The sequence below is a fragment of the Amblyomma maculatum genome, chromosome 4 (assembly GCF_055883805.1).
Source record: "Amblyomma maculatum isolate TAMU_Amacu chromosome 4, ASM5588380v1, whole genome shotgun sequence".
Classification (NCBI taxonomy): Eukaryota; Metazoa; Arthropoda; class Arachnida; order Ixodida; family Ixodidae; genus Amblyomma; species Amblyomma maculatum.
The window spans coordinates 62,371,647-62,389,940 of NC_139347.1; the positions used below are offsets into that span (position 1 = coordinate 62,371,647).

General features: G+C 42.6%; 1 protein-coding gene across 1 annotated transcript; it reads left to right on the forward strand.

Annotated features, from left to right (window-relative positions):
* Positions 1-61: 61 nt before the first annotated feature.
* On the forward strand, positions 62-17,432 carry LOC146191227 (E3 ubiquitin ligase Rnf121). The gene is made up of 8 exons (XM_084601719.1): positions 62-206; positions 662-702; positions 1,522-1,663; positions 4,251-4,444; positions 5,513-5,702; positions 11,694-11,827; positions 12,597-12,698; positions 16,604-17,432. The coding sequence occupies exons 1-8, from the start codon at positions 159-161 to the stop codon at positions 16,722-16,724; spliced, it is 972 nt and encodes a 323-aa protein (XP_084457845.1). The 5' UTR covers positions 62-158; the 3' UTR covers positions 16,725-17,432.
* The last annotated feature ends 862 nt before the right edge of the window (positions 17,433-18,294 follow it).

The following is an 18,294-nucleotide window of genomic DNA, read 5'->3' on the forward strand; positions in this document are numbered from 1 at the left end:
TTTCAGCGCAGTATGCGCGCTGTTTCTATTTAAATTGTTCTGAATGCATGATTTTGGGATATATTTTGTGGCGACACCATGCGACTATGCCGAGCTAAAAGCACACAAAAGAACATGTCTATACAAATTGGGGCTCAAGCGATGGTGCCACTCTCAAGATGGCACATCACCACGGACAGATCAGCCTAGATGTGCTATTAAACGACGTAAGTATTTCGCTCACTTTACCCTTGCGGTATATTTTAGTCTTGCGCAGTTAGTTCTTGATATCGGTGATCCCCAGATTAACAGTTTGCTGAATCATGGTGTGATTCGCACAGCATCTTCCCGGTTTCTTAACCGGTAATTGGTTGACAAGATTACAAGATCGGCTGCAGTTGCACCTTTGGAGCTGTCGTTACCAAGGTCTTTCCTTTTCTGGGACAGCAACAAAACTCAGCGTAAACGCGTATGTGCAGCACTTATAAAGTGCATGGAAATCATGTTCTACACGTCGTGGCAAGAGGACAAATATGAAAATAGCGCCACAGGTGCATTTGGACTGAGCTAATCATCAAGCCGTGTTGTCTCGTTGCATTGTGTAGACACAGTAGAGAGTGCTCCGTCTTAACAATGTTTTTACTTGTCCTTAAAGTTCACCTTCACCTGCTCTATTTTGCAGAGTTTAGACCTGTCAAAATTACCAGATGATCAGAGAGCGAGGTGAGTGGTTTCAGTTGATTGCGTCAAGATCTTAGTGGCGATGTTTCCTTCCGAAACCCTATGCTTTGAAAACGCTAATTCTGCGTTTAAATTGTTTTATTGCTGTTGGAGCTGAGCCTGTAGCGGGTCGACCGCTTCGTCATTAGTTTTACGGATCTCGCCAATCTTGACGATGTGACGTCATTGTCATTTCTTTTACTGTCACCATTATCACTACCACTCCGTTATTTCCAAGAATAACGTGAACTGTCTGGGGACGGGGCCTTTTTTACCGATGGTCACTGCAGAGCGCGAAAGTGTTTTGCAGTTGAGACTTTGTGTAGAGGACTGTGTTTACTGTACTGCGCGAGAGCGTGTTGCAGTTTTTTACACGAAGTGTGACCGGTTGCGGCGACAGTATAGTGCTCTCACGCCTAGATCAAGGAAGCTGATCTGCCGAATCGGCAGGGACGAGGCCAGGCGACAACACAGGGAGCCATTTCTGCGGTTTTGTTCCTTACAATGGCCCACCAACTAACTGGCCTACCACCACGCTCTATTAAGCTGAACTGCTTGGATAATGATTCGGTTCCTGGCCACGATTTTTTCTTAAGTGCCAGTGCAAAGGGTGTGCACACGAAGCATGAAGCAAAAAATGCGTTTGCATTAAAAAAAGAACAAAAAAACATTGAAGTGCGCATGGCTGTAACTGCAGCTATGCAAGATAAGTATACGTTTTCGGGTTGCAGTTGTGAACCTGTGTGAGTTGTAGTTGACTTCTTGACCACATTTGCTGTACCTTTTTCCTCACCTCCTTCGCCCCATATTTTTTCCCCAAAGGATCGAACATGCCCGGTTGCACGAGAAGCACCGAGGCCATGAAAAGATGCACGCCTACATGATACTTATTCTATTAGTGTCTGTTGTCATAGCCCAAATAATCCTGGTGCAATGGAAAAAGCTGCATTTCAAGTCATACCAGGTAAGCTCATGTCAAAATTATTTCAGATGGGGTTGATTTTTGTGTGCCATTTAGTTACTTTACTCAAGTGCGAACAGAAATAATGCTGCTGACCTTTTATAGGCCTTTTATGGCATCCGTGTGCTGTGCGATGTCAGTGCACGTTAAAGAACCCCAGGTGGTCGAAATTTCCGGAGTCCTCCACTACGGCGTCTCTCATAGCCTGAGTCGCTTTGAGACGTTAAACCCCACAAACCAACCAACTTTTTATAATCGCTGTTGGCTTTGGTGTGTGTTTTTGCCTTGTGTGTTACACTGGAGAGGTGGACATTCTTTCAAGATGATCATTTCGGTAAAGCCATATGAAGTCTAAGAGTAAAATTTTCACTTTGGGATATGTAAAGCTCCCTCAGGTATGAAAGGGAGCATGAAGGTAAATGTTTTGGTTATATCTCTTAGTAAAGTTCAAAATTACTTTTGGATATTCTACACCATGAGAAGCTAGCTGGAAAAAAGGAAAAAGAGTGCTTGTCAAACATAATTATAGTGTTATTTTAATTGAATGTGAAAGGTTCCTTTTCGTTATGCAGGAGCCTGTACACTATGTGCTTATAACGCTTTATATATGTATTGCAAGACGTACAGGCAAATGTTTCTAAACCCCAAGATGTACTCGGCATTTTTTTTCAGTGCGCATGCATTTATCAGTGACTGTTATTGTGCTTCACATGTTAAGGCACATGTATACCCACATAGAAATCAGGGTTATTTGAAATAGGACACCTGATAGGCGGCACGAAAAAGAAAGAATGGTCTTGTGGGGGATGTCTTTAATAACAGAAGGTCCCATTCCTCTTGTGGGCACACAGTTTTTTCAGGTGAATGTATTTACGGCCATGATAAAATGTCGGAACATGTTTAAGCCCAGAAACTTGTTAGTAATTGTTTGGGAGTTTTCTCCCAAGTAGTTACCATCTTCATTACTAATCTGTATGCTAGTGACAACACATCAAACATGGTGCTGGTGCACATCATCTGTTTGCCTTCTTGAGGCGTGTGTAGGCTATTTATGCCGTAATCTGTTCTGTTATGCTGCCAGGTATTGAATCTTTTTCGTTTCCAAATGGTTGTCTTTTCTGCGTTTGGATGTTGTAGCTGTGCCTGTAAATCAGTGCATCTAGCTCCGATACTCGCCCAGTTTATTCAGCAGGAATGAAATACTGTCATTGTCTGCGAGACAGAGCCCCAAAAAAGTGATCTCGCCTATTACTTCTACCTTGAACGGCATCATCGTCTAGTGTGAGCAGATGAGGTTATAGTGGCTTTATGTGCAGCCATATTGTACGGACAGTGTAATAGCAGTCGAGTGATAAAGAATCCACTTCAGCCAGAGCTGAACAGAATGCTTTTTCTTTTAATCTGTAACAAAATGGATTAAAATAATATGGCATACAGCACCCGCCTGGCTTGCTGACCCACTATGCTGGCTTCTTTCAATGCTGAATTCGCCCAAATCTTATAGACAAGCAGACCATTCTGCATGGATAATTAAGCCTGCTTTTTCAAAAGCAGGTTTTGCAGACAACAATGGCTTTGTATTTCTGCGCAAATTATAATCAGTTTTATTGTTTTATCAAGCGCAATACAACATGGATGAACACTAAACAGAAGGAGGTCCTGTAGTCAGAGACTGAACATAGACATCGAGTTAAGCACTGGGTCCAGAAGAATCACTGTAAGAGAGGAATCATGAAATTCAAGATGATATAAGGCACACCTGAGACCAAACTAGCATTACAAGCGAAAAAGTAGAAAACCTTCTGGGTAACATGGGTATGTTGCTTTACAGCACATTTTCACTTGGGGACAGGCTGTTTTTATTTTTCGAACAGAAAATACTTTGAACTAGTGTTCTGTAAGCATTCAAGGTCTGAAGTAAACTTTTGAAATTATAATTTGCCTGTTTCTGATGCTGTCAAATGTTACACTAAATGCGGTTTCTGGCAGAGCTTGTAGAGTTAAACCTCATGTTTTTTCATTAAATCAAGTAGAAATGCAGCCACAATTTCTCTGGTGGGAATATATTAGTCGCCTCAGATATATGTAATATGGCTGCTTTTTGCCCAGTACACGAAAGTTTCAGGAGGCACTTACGATTGCCTATGTGCTTTGAGAGTGAAAGTGTGAATGTCTCATTGTAATTGTTGTTTGTTTTCCTTTTGTCTTATTTTGTTTTCCTTTTCTTTTTTATTATCATTTATTGTCACTACTACTGGTTTGATTCCCACCTTAACCCTAATTAACTGAATTTTCTTTTCAGCTCAATTTTGTTTGGTTATAGAGAGCTCTGTGAAATTTGGTGTTAGTCCGAATATTTTTTACCTATCATACTGTGTCTGTAGTATTTTAGGCGCCGCTGATGGCATCATGAGAGTCATGGGGGTTTTGGTACCACTCTCTGGACGACACCTAACTTCTGGTTTTGTTGCTGACTGGCCATATAAGGGTTTCATTCTAATAATGCCAAGATACCTGCTCAAAGCAGTGTATGTTTGCACCTGCTTGCTTAGCAGTCCCGAATGGCATCCTTTTAATTTTCTTTTTTCAGAGGGTGTCCATGGTAGGAATGTGGCTGATACCGATGTGTGTCTCAGTGCATTCTCACTGGTGGCGCTTCGTGTTTGTCTGGTTCATCTTCACTGTGTGCACGTGTGTCGTCATCAGCTGGGCCCTGCAGAAACCCATAGCAGGGACGACGCCCCGATGGGTCTACAAGTGGTTCTATGTGATATACATGCAAAGGTGTGGGTTCTTCTTTCTTTTTCTTTTCCATTTCTTCCGTTTCTTTTTTCTCTTCATGGCTGTTTTAAAAATGGTTGTGCATGTCGTCTTATGGTCTGCCTGTGCATGCTACTGCTGGCATGCAACAATTATCTTTGGTTGAAACTGGAAAATGCTGGTTCCTGGGTCATTTGGATCTTGTAAGAATCTGTCTTGACCAATGTATTTATCTTGCTGGCACCATTAATCTTGAGGGAAAAGGTAGATGTGAAGCTACTCTTCAGACAGTTTAGTGATGAGTTGCCCAACTGTGTGGCACCTTTTAAAGCAACGCTTGCAGGCTACGAAGGTTTTGCATTCACATGGTAATTGCTTTTAAAGAAATCGCCTTGCTGCTTTCATGGGGTTATGCAGCCGAAATAATAGATGCATAATGTGCCATTCATAAGGGCTATCGATAGAGGTACTCCTAATTTCTTGCGAGCAAAGGTCACCTTTGTCTCTTTATTTTTTTATTGTGCTGTCATTCGAGCATCTATCATCACAAAAAGTGTTTGGCATTTGACTTGAGAAGCCTTCAATTTCTAGGCAAGCACTAGGCCTAGAAGGTGCATATTACACCTACAAGCACCGACCCACCATTTGCTTACCAGCTTCCCTATCGATACCGCAAACCTGTGATGAAAGCAAATTCTAAGGCTCAGATGGATCATCAAGCTGTTGGAGCTGTGTACAAGAGATGCAAAAGGCATACACTGCTGCTTGAAGCTCATTTATCATCTTCAAGCTTTGCTGTCCATTCTGTTGAGTGCTAGCAGTAAAATACAGTGATACTACTATGAACGAAGTAGGTAACAAAAATGAACCTATGTCAATAGCTTAGAGCAATATGCAGTAAAAGGTAAGTGAAAACAAGAAAGCTACATATTTCACTTAGTGGGGCATTCTTTAGTGCTGCTAAGCAGTCAGTTTGATAATGAATTTTGTGTACATTAAGTAGGTCAGTCTGTGTTAGGCATCTTGTAGAATGTAGTGGGAGAAATGTAGGTTTTGCACCTAAAATGTCGTGCTTTGTAAACTGCCTTGCAGCTGTGCGCTGTGCGTGGCTGGCTATGCGGTGGTGATGCTGACGCTGCTAGGAGTGAACATGGTGTTTCGGGCCAAGCCGCAAAGCTGGATGGATTTGGGCTTGCTGCTGCTTTTCTACGGTCTCTACTACGGCCTACTAGGTCGTGACATCTCAGAGATCATCACAGACCGAATGGCCTGCACCATTGGGGTGCGTACGCACGGCATTTGTGTTTACTGGCTTTTCATTCGGTTGTTTTAAGCGTGGAGGTGGGCGTGCTGTATCTTCCTTTCTTGGTCAGAGTTGGTTTACTGCTGCTGGTGCATTTATGTTCTTGAACATACTGTTTTCAACATACTGTTTTGAACATACTGCTGGTCACTACAGTTGTGGTCATTGTAGGGCGTGGACATGGTACACATTATGACAATGAAAGTTGAACAAAGCAAGGCATGCAGAAATGTGAGAATAGAAATATGTAAGTTGTTAGAAGGTTATTCGTGCAAAGATTTAAAAATAAATAGTGCAACTTTTGATAGATTTTTATGCTTAATAGCGCAATGAGCACTTTCAGTCCTAAAATTAGGGAGCTCAAAATAGAACGAAACATTTTTCAAAAGGAAACTGTCGGCTGTAATGGAACATGGCTATCAGAACCATCGAAATTAGGTGGTTGACTAAAATTCACTTATCAAGTTTTAGTCAGCATATTTTGGCATTTAGTACCAGTGGTGAGATTGAAGCCATAGGCAAGGCGATGCTACATTGGCTTTTGAAATGAAGAAAACTAAATTCCTTGAAGCCTTGCAGTGTGAGAAAATGTGCCTTTTTTTTTTCCCCACCCAAACATACTGAACCCATGAAGTGTACTGGCTGGGTCTTGTGAACTGAGTGTTCTGGTGACACATTGCAACGGCTATGACGCTTTTCTCGTGCTCTCTGCTTTACTGCATCCCGAAGTGTGCTTTGTTTTTCATCATTGTTTGGTGTAACAAAAAAAAAAAAAAAAAAGAGGGAGAAAGTAGCTTTTTCTTTCTTTCTTCTTCTTCTTTTTTTTTTTTTTTTTTTTTTACAATGTGGAACACTGAGGATGGTAGCTAGTGCCTATTGCACAGCTGTAATATTCAAGTGCATTGAAGCAAAGGAAAGTGCATGGTTATGGTGCAGTAGAGCAGTTAAGCACCACCATGGTGCTTAGACTATCCCTTGGTGACATATTGCAATGACCATCATTGCAGTATGTCACCAGGGGATGGTCTGTTTGCTCTGACCTTATTGTGCACTTCATGCATTCAGTTTTGTGTGGGAAAAAAAACCAGCAGATTTCCAACTTTTTTATTATTATTATTTTTTTTTTTGTTAGACTGGCTTCATCGACTTGTCCCTAGGTATGAACTCACTGTTGGCACCAAGCACGAAGTGGTGTCAATTAAAAAATAATTATGTTGCTAATTAGTTTCTTGTAGTAAGTGATGTCTACGGCCACTGACGGTGTTTCCTGAAAAGATGTTTTTTTTCTTCAGACCACGCTATTTTCATGGGTTTCTAAAAGTGCTTTGTGAAACATTCGACATTTAGAGAGGAAGAAGTGCCTGTAGGTTGGGATTATCATATTTACTTATGAAATTTCAGAATTAATTTTTCATTTTTTGTTGTTGAAAGTTCAGCATGACCTTTATTTTTCATCGTGAGCAGTTGATGTATGAGCAGTTTATACACAAATGTTCATACTTTGAGCTGTGAAGCAGAAAAAAGTTTTGTGACGGTTGTGCATGGTTTTTGCATAAATGCCCTTGAGTGCAATTGGGAGACCGTTTGGCCATGTAACTGCTTTAAATGGATGATGACAGGGAGTATTCAGTTTTTGACTAGCAGGTGACAATATGTGGAATCTTTTGGTATGCAAAGGCGTATGAGGTGGTGGAGCATGTACCATGCTACTGTAACAGTACCACTAACTTACCGTGCCCCCTGGCTTCCATATTTTGTTGACTGGTTCTGCTTTCTACTCAGTAGCCAGCTAGTTGAGACATGCATGTCAGGGATAATGATCTTTTTCTGTCAGAACAAAATTTATAAGCTTAAAGTTAAATTTCATGTACTTTTATCAGCCTTTTTGTTTTTGTTTTTAATCAAGAAGTCACTCCTAAATGTACAGTAATGAAGCAGCTATTGAAGGGTGAATTTACCCAGTCGAAAGGAGAGGAAAGTGCAAAAAACTGAAAACAAAAACAAAATGTAACTTTTAGAAATAGAGAGAGATGTGTGGCTTTTACAGTATATTCACATGCGTGTGAAGGAATTTAGTACGAGGCTTTTTGGTTGAAGGTCTCGAAGTTTGTGTTAAAGAGCTCATTGCACAATTGCACATTTATAGCGTCCAGCAAGCTGCCATGGAGAGGTCATGTTTAGTGTTGTGCAGCAAGTACCTGTGGCCATGGGGGTGCCTACTTTATTGCTTGGTTGTATACAGCTAGCCCAAATCCTTTTTGGTGCTCACTTGAGGTCTTTAGATTTCTTGTAAAATACCATCTGATGCATTGTTATCTCTGTGGCCATTATAGAATTCATGGAAAATCCCACTAACAGATTCAGATTGAGGAATCAGGTTCACTAAAGAGCAGAAGAATTCAGCATGCAGAAACTGAACAATAGGTTGCAAATGGAACAAGGAAGACATGCTCCAGTTTGGTTGCTGCTCATGACATGCTTATGACAGGAGGCATCATAAGCAGCAGGTTTATGAGGGGGGCTAAGAGTCCAGTTGTCACTTTTCATTTTGGCAGCACGTGTGGTGCAATGGTGTAGTTGTGTCTTTGAAGGGGTATAAAGGTACTTAAAATTCCTTTTTTATTTTCTAAATTTTGGCTAATTAGTGCCACGTGCTTTTTCTTTCCAACTTTGGTATTTATTTATGATCAAGAAAATGACATTATATGAATTTCCTTAGCTTTGATCATGTGCAGTGGACTTTTTGAAATGTGTGCGTGTTCCTAAAGGAGGTCTTCTTTAATGAGAAATTGCTATAATGGTCCGCAAGAAATGGACATGTTATTTTGCTATATCGTCTCTTCCTGATGAGATATCTGAAATCTAAGTGCATATTTGAAATCAGCATTCTATTCTGCACTTGCACATTAAATGTCAACAATATATGTTTACAAACAAAGAAGACGTTTTCAGGACTCCGTAAGTAACTGTTGAAGTACTTTGCATTTTTCTGGGCCTTATGGAAAATGACGACGAAGTATCAACCTTAGGCACGTTTGCTATCAGCATTAACTTAAGTGTGAACAGGGTACTTGCAGCGCGAACATAAGAATACAAAGACAGTAATTGGTAGCGAAGGACTACAGGCGGTGTTCATTAATACTTCCACAAGCCAGTTCTAGTGCCGTTGAAGTAGAAAAAGAGTGTGCTAGCATTCAGTCTCCTTCACGAAACTGTCAGTGTGTGTGCACTGTAAACTTCTGCTGGCGACTGTACATTTCAGTGTATTCATGGCTGTTATATACAAGGAAATACAGCCTGACTATACAGCAAATGTCTTGGCCAAGGTCTAGCTTTGCTTGACAGAAGTTGTGGTTTGGGTACTCCTCCTGGGAGCATGCAGATCTGGTGTGAAGTCTGAACAAGGAGTAAGCATTGTCAAACCAAACAAGCATAGTGGGCTGCTTTTGTAGTGGTCGAACATAGTGAAAGCAAAACAGTAGGAAGTGCATTGGGTAGCTTCAAAGGTAGCTTCACTGCGGCAGCATAATGGCTTTCAATCAGTGGAAAGTCTGGTGGCCTTGTAGTTTGTGGTGTTACGAGCCAAAACTCGCGAGCTTGCTTCGAGCAGGTAGTTGGTAGGTGACATGGCCAAGCATTGGTTTACCGGTGGGTTGTGTGCCTTCAAGAGTATGGTCAATTTGGCAGGAGGTGTGGTAGCCACTCTGCGGTGGGAGGGTGAGGTGGGAATCGAACTTCAGAACCTTGGGCCCAGAGTCAGACACGCTGCCCTTAGGCAATGCGTAGGCGTTCATAGACCGTGGCTAAAGCGGGTCTTTATATCTGTATCTGGTGGTCTTTCGCATAATGCGGTAGTTCATGAGTGTATGTTAATAGTCATGTGCAGGGGTGGAAGTGCTGCTCCAATTGCTCCATTCTGCTCCAAAATGCAATATTGCTCCAAAACAGCTCCAAACTGGCTGCCTTGATGTTCTGCCATCAAATTTAGCAGAACACGGGAACATTGTCACAGCACCAGGGGCAAAGATATAACGCATCTTGCACTGGGCTTAATACAAGTAAACTTTTTGTAAGGGAAGGAAGCATGGAGCATAATAAATATTTGTTCGCAAGTAAATTTAGCATGAGCCACAGGTGATTGCAGATAGTTAATTGCAAAAAAAAAATGCACTATGCATGCGACGTAGCACCTCCTTCTAGCCTTTTGAATTGCCAGTGTAGAGAGCAGCGAGAGTAGCAAACGAAGCAGGATGCGTAAACTACCGTGAACCATTGGGAAACTTTTCCGGCTGCAAAAAATACACGTCTTTGTAATGCTTTTACTATGAAGCAAGCCAGTACTTCAACATCAAGCTCCTTTGTCCCTGAGAAGCACTTCAGGCCTACGTCAGACAAAATCATACTTGAAATGTTATGGGTTGGAACACCAAAGCTGTCAATCACTATGAAGCTTCTCAAGAGTGTTGAGAAGGCATATGGCCTACTGCCAAGATATTAAAAATGAGCCCCTGCATTGCTCAAGCAAAGAATGATGAACTGTTGGCAAGAGGCAGTGAAGTAAAGCTGAATGATGATATACCCTTGAATGCCATCTCTCTATGTCCCAAAGTTGCTCCAGAATGCTCGAGCCGCTTTCACCCCTGCAGATCTCCTCCATGTTTACAAACAAACAAGGCAATCGAGGTAGCGCTGCAGTCATCTGCGATCCCACTTTAGGCAAAAAGTACGGGAGAGGCATTGGCGCTAAGCTTATCAAGGCGTGTTATTGTGGTCTGAAGGCACCTTTTTGGCAGACAAAATAACCAATTCTCAGGAATTTATCAGGTAATCCCAGACATCGGATCAAAAAGGATCATGCAATACCCCATATTGGGGGACTTTGAGCGGTATTCTAAATAAATAAATAGTTAGATATACACAAGCTAGGGAGCAGAAATGTCATGCCCATTTACCTGGACTCCAAATTAGTATTGCTGCTGAAGTGCATCGGAGGGGTAGACTCGACATTTTAATCTGTGAAATCAAAATAGGTAAACACATTAGGCCAGACTAGGTGTTCAGTTGTGAAGTGCACCAGCAAACATTCTGTTTGCCGCTGGTCTGTTCCAAGTGGTTGCTAAGGCCAGCCTGTGTTATATATATATATATATATATATATCTTTACATGCTTTGGCGGTTTGTCTTGTCAGAGATGAGTGTGAAGTTGGAAAGGCATTAAATGTGCATAAAAAGGAATCGGATTGTAGATTTTGTAGTTCAGAAAGAGAAAACGGCAATTATAAAAGGCTTAGAAGCATGCTCCAAAACATAATTCAAATGCTCCAAAACTCTCATTTTGTTGCTCCAAAGCTGCTTCAAAATGGCTCTATGCTCCTGAAGCTGTTCCAAAATGCTCGAGCCTGCTTCCACCCCTCCATGTGTGAGGTTATAGAGGCTCAAATTAAGAAATTATTGACAAAGTTAGTAGCAAAGTGCTTGTAGTACAAGGATCCGTAAGGAGGCTCGTAGACGAGAGCCATTAGCACTGTCGCTTCACACGCTTAAAGGTCTAGCCTAATTTTTTTATGATATGGTATAGTGGCTTGAGATATGAGGGGAACCGTGAAAGGGAGCTCCAAATTAATTCAGTCTACTTGGTGATCTTTAGCATGCACTTTGTACAGCACACCGGTGCCTTTTGAGTTTCTCCTCCAGCGAAATGTGGCTGCTGGAGTCAGGTTTGCACCCTGGTATTCTGGCTCAGTAGCCGAGCGCCCTGACCCTTCAGCCACCACGATGGATCTGTAGTAATTTTAGTGCATACCATATGGTTGTAGCAGGCAGGGCAAACCTTTTGCATACTGGTATTATGCTTATGTCTAGATGTAAAAATTCAACTCATGTAGTTGATTTAATGAAGTGAACAAAGAGCCAGATGTCAGCTTGACGAAGAGGTATCCAGGAAGACTTTCTTCTTTTCTTTCTCTGCAGTACTACACAACAACAGGGGTTCCTGTGAGACAACTAGAGGCCAATGTTTGTGCCGTATGTGGCAACAAAATTCACATCCTCGACAACTCTGAAGCTATTGTTGAGGAGTCGTACAAGCTGCCCTGTGGACACATGTATCCTTACACTATGGTAAATGCATTCAGTGGTGAAATATTCACCTTCTTGGTAAAAACATTTTGAGCTCATCAATTGTGCTTTTTTTTTTCTTTTGATCAAGCTCTCTTGCTGTCTGAGCGACTGTTTCTATTGCTTTGTTGACTTTGCTCACTATTTGGTACAGTAGTGCAAGCTTATGTCTCTCTTTTTCTTTTCTTATGTGCTGTTTATTTCACATTTCAGCTAGGTTTCACCATTGACATAGCAAGCTTGGCTCTGTATAGCATGGTTGTGCAGTTGTGTAAGGTGTTCAGTAGACGAGAGGGCAGGATACTTTTGTTCGAGTTTTCTTGTTTCTCGCTTGCCCTTTGCCTGGGCATATAAATGTGACTGCAGTTTCATGCAGCCCCTTGACCCCTTCTTTAAAAATGAAACCCATAGGGCAGGCACTATGGTACGTGATCATTTTGGTCACACCAGCATATATGATGGCCATTTAAGCAGCTCAGGGTTTGCAAATCATGAGAAAAGAAGTGACCACCTAAAATTTTCGTGTCATCAATCCAGCGGGCACAAAAATGGATTTCATTGTTACGTTGATGCTGTACTACGTGCGGATCGCAGCTTGTAAAAGCTTGTTGTAAGAACTGCTCTTGGTAAACCTTTTTGGATGAAGGGGTGTGCCTGTAGGTGGTAAAGAAAGTGAGCGCACCAATGACCGTTAAGGTGTACTTGGTGAAAAGAAGATACTGTCCTTGACTTTGATATGTGCTTGAAACTAAAAAGATTTCACGAGTTCTGCATCCGGGGGTGGTGTATCGTCGGAAAGAAGCAGACCTGCCCCTATTGCAAGGAGAAGGTGGACCTCAAGCGCATCTTTTGCAATCCGTATCCTTTCACGGCTGTTGAATTGAAGTGAATAGTTCTTGCTGTTGCATGAAAAAAAAAGGGAGGTGGGGGGTGTTGAAGATCTGTGCATTGTAAAGGCTGCCTTGCTTACACTTTGTTCCTCTAGCTCTCTGTTTAAATGAGTAAGAAGTAGTGGCACGAATGGACTTGGAGCAAGCCTCAATTAATCTTGGCCTTTTCGTTGTAGCATCTCATGCTGCTGTTACCCTTTTTCTACTAGAAAAAAAAACCTATATCTCTACTCTTGCCTGTTAATTTTAATGTATGAGCAAGAGGTCCCACATCTGAAAAAAACTGTCCGTCATCTGAGGCTGCCGAGGAGGAATGAAAGAAAAATAAAAAATAAAAGTGCTGACGAGATTCAAACTCGCTACTGATATGTGCGCACATCCAAAAAAGCTGCTAATATTAGTCTTAAGAGCAGGATAGGAATATACTTTTACGTGGAGATTGTCTCTGTTAACTTGGGAACAGATGCGCAGTACCGGATACCCAGAAGGAGAATAGACAGTGTAGGGGGGCAAGGATCTGGACATGCCTCCAAAAACATTGGCTGCTTTGGCCTCGCAACACTGCCTAAACTTTTCGATTACCATGATGTTTGAGTGGTTGCATTTCTGCAGCCTGACACTGTTAGAGTACTGGCTTTGCAACCAGAAAGTAATATTCAGTATTATGCACCAGGCAGACAGCGTGACGGATGTTACCACGCCACTTCGTTCGCTACGGATGAGGACAAGCGCCTCATTGGAGTCTTTCCCGTTCGCTATACTTTCTCTTTTTAATACACTTGTCGTGAAGCTATGTCACTGCTACTGCGCATGTACCACTCACTTATACAGTAGACTCCCGTTAATACGAAATTCACGGGGACCGCAATAAACTTTGAATTAAACGAGCTTCCAATTAACCATAAAACACAAAAAGAGCATCTTTATTAGTAACGAAATCGAGATTTTCTCTTTAAAAAAATAGTCGGTCATCTTGCTTTGCTCCTTCTTGACGAATCACGCTGCTGAAAGCAAGTTCTGCAGGCTGTAGACGTGGCGAAACGCTTCTTCCGCGTTACCTTCAGCGGCAAAAAAGCACTCCATGAGAGCAAGGCCCGCAGCTACATCGGCAGCCTTTGGTTGCAGCTCGTCTTCAACGTCGTCGTCGCTGTCCTGGGTCGATTCCTGGGGCCGAATAATCTCTACAATCTCGCTATCCGTCAGCGCACCGCACGTTTCGACCGCTTGTCTACGGCGACATACTCTTCAAAGTTGACGTCCCCAAGAGCATCACCAAAATCAGTGCCGTCAAGCTCGCTTGTTGACGCTTCCTCCGAAGAAATTGCAGAGGCATCCCCCAAAGTTGCCACAAAACCGCAAGCCCCGAAGCAGTTTGCGATCGTGTCTTGCTTTACATGATCCCATGCTCGCGCTAACATATGCATGGCACTGAGCAGGCTCACCTCATATTTTGTGGAGTTGTCCATACACAAAACCATGAGCTCGAGGAGGTGCCGCCTGTACAGGACCTTAACATTCTTTATGATGCCTTGGTCCATTGGCTGCAAAACAGATGTTGTGTTTGCAGGCAAAAAGGCAAGGCGTATAACATTCAAGGCTGGCACATTCACGTGAGCATTGCAGTGGATCACAAGAAAAAACACCTTGCGGTTCGAGGCAGCAAACTTGCGGTCCAATTTGTTTATCCACCTCTTGAAGATTTCGGCCGTCATCCACGCTTTCTTGTTTGACTCATAGTCCACAGGCAGCCTCTTTATGCCTTTAAAGCACCTCGGCTTGGCGGATTTCCCGATAACGAGTAGGCGGCATCGTTTCGTGCCAGTCATGTTTGCCACAATCAGTACGGACACCCTTTTCTTGCTGCGTTTGCCCCCCAGCACAGTCGTCATCCTTGAACGTCAGGGTCTTCTCTGGTAACAGCCGATAGAAGAGTGCAGTCTCATCTGCGTTGAAGATGTCTTCTGGCTTCTATTCGCTTAGGTATTCCCGCAGCTTTCCGTCCTTCCACGCTGTGCATGTTTCCTGGTTAACGGACGCTTTTCACCACACACGCTTTTAAAAACCAGGTCATGGCGATCTTTAAAGCGCTTCAGCCATCCATCAGACGAAACGAAGTCATCAATCTCCAACATTTCTGCAAGCGTTCGGGCTTTCATCGCAACGATATCTCCGCTGAGCAGAAGTTTGTTGCTCCGGGCCTCCCTAATCCAAACCAGCAGGGCCTTCCCCAACTCTGGGTAAGCGCCTGTGCGCATTCGCTTCAGAGACGTCTTGAACTTGTCGTTCTCAAATGCATCCATTATTGTGCGCTTGTTCTTGATGAAGTTGGAGAGTGTGTTCGGCTTGATACCATATTTCCGCGCAATGTCTTTTTTGGTGGCACCTCCCTTGTCCACTTCCTTCAAAACTGTGACTTTCGTCGCCAGGTTGAACGTGCGATAAGAGCCACGGTTTGCCATGGCTATCAACAGCACGACTACAATTCCAAAGCGTGGAATCACCCACGGCACAAACTAGCCAACACTCTACTTGCACAATGCAACAAGGGCGCTCGACCAACACACGCCTCGACAAAGTCGACATTCGCTGCAAGCCTAATCTCGCATAATCTCGCCACTGCCAGTATGCAGCACTGCGCGCACCTATGGCACCCGCTTGGCCTCCGCGATCAGCTCTGGCAACGCTCCGGCAGCACGAGGCAGCCGCTTGGCCTCCTGTCGGAGCCGATCTTGGAGGCCGCGGCAGCCGTAGCATTGAATAATCGCGCCGCTCCAAAAAGGGCGGCGCTGCGGACGGCTGCGGTGTCGATGATACCAACGCGGAGCACGGAGCTGTTGTGGAACTTAAAAATTGCACATTCTACCAAAAAATGACGGTCGAATCGAGGATTCCGACTGAAAATTAACTTCCAATTAAACGATAATATTGGCTGAGGACTTCGAATTATCGAGCGATTTCTTCCATAGGATTACATGCAAAACTGACGGGACCAGCACTTCACTTCTAATTAACCGAAAATTCCAATTAAGCGGCTTCGAATTATCGAGAGTCAACTGTACATAAACAAGTAGCAGCAAAGGGCAAAGAAAGAGAAAAGAAAATGAAACAGTACAAGTAAGCGCATATGATGACCTGTGCAGCGGCAACTAGCCAAGCTCGTACATCACTGTCTAATCGACCCAACAATCATCTGTGAATTTTTTATGAGGAGCACTGATTATGAAAACGGGCCACAAATTGGTTTCACTGCGCATGATGGATTTAGAACTTAGATGCATCGGTGATCGATTAAAGAGGCTGCAGGCCAGAGAATCTTCTAACATTTCAGACCTAAAAAACTGAGAGGAGGAGAAAACTGGCAGGTACCCACTGGCGCTGGAGAAACCCTACACCTCCAACATGTGGGGTGGGTGCTCAAATGACCAGGCAAATGCTGTGGTATCAGTTAGTAGGGATTTTTTTGGTTGCCGCTTTCGGCAGCAAACTTTTTGTGTCTGCAAGTGCTTAGTTATACTGCATGGGTCTTCCTTCAGATAAGGAACCATTCCTACTTCCTAACGATGCCTTTATAACTGTTTATAATGGTAGTTGCGAGCTGTGCCTTTTTCTTGATTCTTGCATTGTTTACTTTGCACTTTTGACATTCTGTATTCCCTGAGAGGCTCTTTTCAGAATTCTAGAGTACCTTTAGGTACCTCAACCTCGTGACTTTATTCACGCCAAGCCTGTACACAATTTGAGGCCACTGTGTGTTCACAATTTTTGCCGCTGCTTTCTCAATAAACTCCCAGCTTGCCTCAACAGTTCACTGTTCTATGAGACAAGGTTATGTTCCTTGACTGGCTTTCCTTTTGCCTTCCCGCACTAATGCAGCTGGGAGAAGCCGCACATTTTGTATGGAAACTTCTTGGACTTCATCCGCTACCTTGTGGTGTGGCAGCCCATGATAATTATGGGCGTGCAGTTTGTAAATCACATGCTGGGACTAGAGTGATGTGATGCACAAATGCACACGCACACTTGACTTTCATCATCTCACATTTTTCCAGTCCTTTATCTCGCTTTCTATTTCTCTCCCCTCTTTTGTATAGAAAACAGTTGTATATTTGTTGGATCTGCAGAGCAGTAAATTAAAGAATCAGTTTGTTTATTTTTCATTGTTGATTGCTTTACTTTAGAAGAATGCAACATTTACACGTCTGGTCAATAAAATGGTGTAACTTGTATATTTCTCTAAAATTAGAGCAGCGCATGTTTTTGCCGTCCACAGGTGCTGGCAGCCAAGACTAGGGTGGAATCTTATAATTTCAACAGTAGTCTCTTCAGCAGAGATGGTACTACTGTATTGTTAGATGTTTCAAGGGAATGGTATTCTTATTTTGTAAATAATAGCCAGAGTAGTAGCACTCATTCAGCTTATTGATTCCTTTTTTTAAAAACAGTTTGTAAAGGGATGAGGTTACTACAGGAAAATTTGTGAGAGTATGACCCTTTTAAACTTTGCAGAGTGTGCTTGCTGTTTACTTGAGTGTGTACATTTTTGAATGCACGTAATGATGAAAGTTTCTAAAATCACTGAGTGCAGTTTTTAAGCAGGATGCCTGAGTGACAACAGACTTGCAGTTTTCGTAATTGTTTTGAATAAAAATATACTAAACTATAATTTATTGGAAAATAAAGATGCTCAATTCTAAAAAAAAAATTTCCCACTTTGCACCTTTCTGAATGCAGTATTGTTGAGCATGTGCACCTATCCATTTGACATGTCTAAGAGAAAATGCATCACTGCCTCTTGGAGAACTAGATTTTTTTAGAAGGTGTTATGCTTTTTGTGTGTGTGTTTTGGTATTAACCCCTTACACATTCAAAATGCATCGCTGTTTTGTGTCGCTGCACGAGGAAGAAGGCATTTTGAGCTAACAGTGGTATGTTTCAGTTTGGCAAAATGAGCAGTTTGCTTTGCTGATCAAGCATTGAGATCCCACAAGCAGGTCTGCCCGAGAACTTGTGTAGAAAATGTGAAAAGAACAAACGTGAACAGTACTCGAAAGGGCTTTGGTGGGTGACACTAGATTTGTCTTTGGACAAAAACTTCTTTTGAATAAATCTTAAAGTGTAAAGAAAGCAGGAGCATCATTTTAGATTTTGAAGCCTGTAGCAATTCTTTAATTTGTGAGTGGTCCTATTTTTTTTTTTTTGCATACAAAAGTGCTTCTACCTCCTTTGGCTTCCAATACTTATGCGTCGGAATATTTGTAACAATGCCTATTATGCTAGGAAAATGTTCTGCCTTGCAGGCATGGCCAGGGGCTTTTCATGCTAAAAAGGCATAGCACTATTCTTTGATTTTACGGCCCCACCGTGATGCCCCAGTAATTAGGGCACTCGAATTCTGAAACCATGCACTCGTGCATCTTGTGGTGTGGAAACTGGCTGTTATTGGCCTTGCTCTACTTATACCCCTCCTGATGTTGTAAATGGCTGAAGACGACGGCTAGTGCCCGTTCGCGCCACTTATATTTGAGTTGGCACCATCCTAAAAGCACTTATATGGAGGCAACCTA

Excerpts from the sequence above, each read along its gene's own strand:
- LOC146191227 (XM_084601719.1), top strand. The coding sequence starts at position 159 with ATGGCACATCACCACGGACAGATCAGCCTAGATGTGCTATTAAACGAC. Across the intron at positions 703-1,521 it reads CCAGATGATCAGAGAGCGAG|GATCGAACATGCCCGGTTGC; the intron begins GTGAGTGGTTTC and ends TTTTCCCCAAAG. Across the intron at positions 11,828-12,596 it reads AAGCTGCCCTGTGGACACAT|ATTTCACGAGTTCTGCATCC; the intron begins GTATCCTTACAC and ends GAAACTAAAAAG.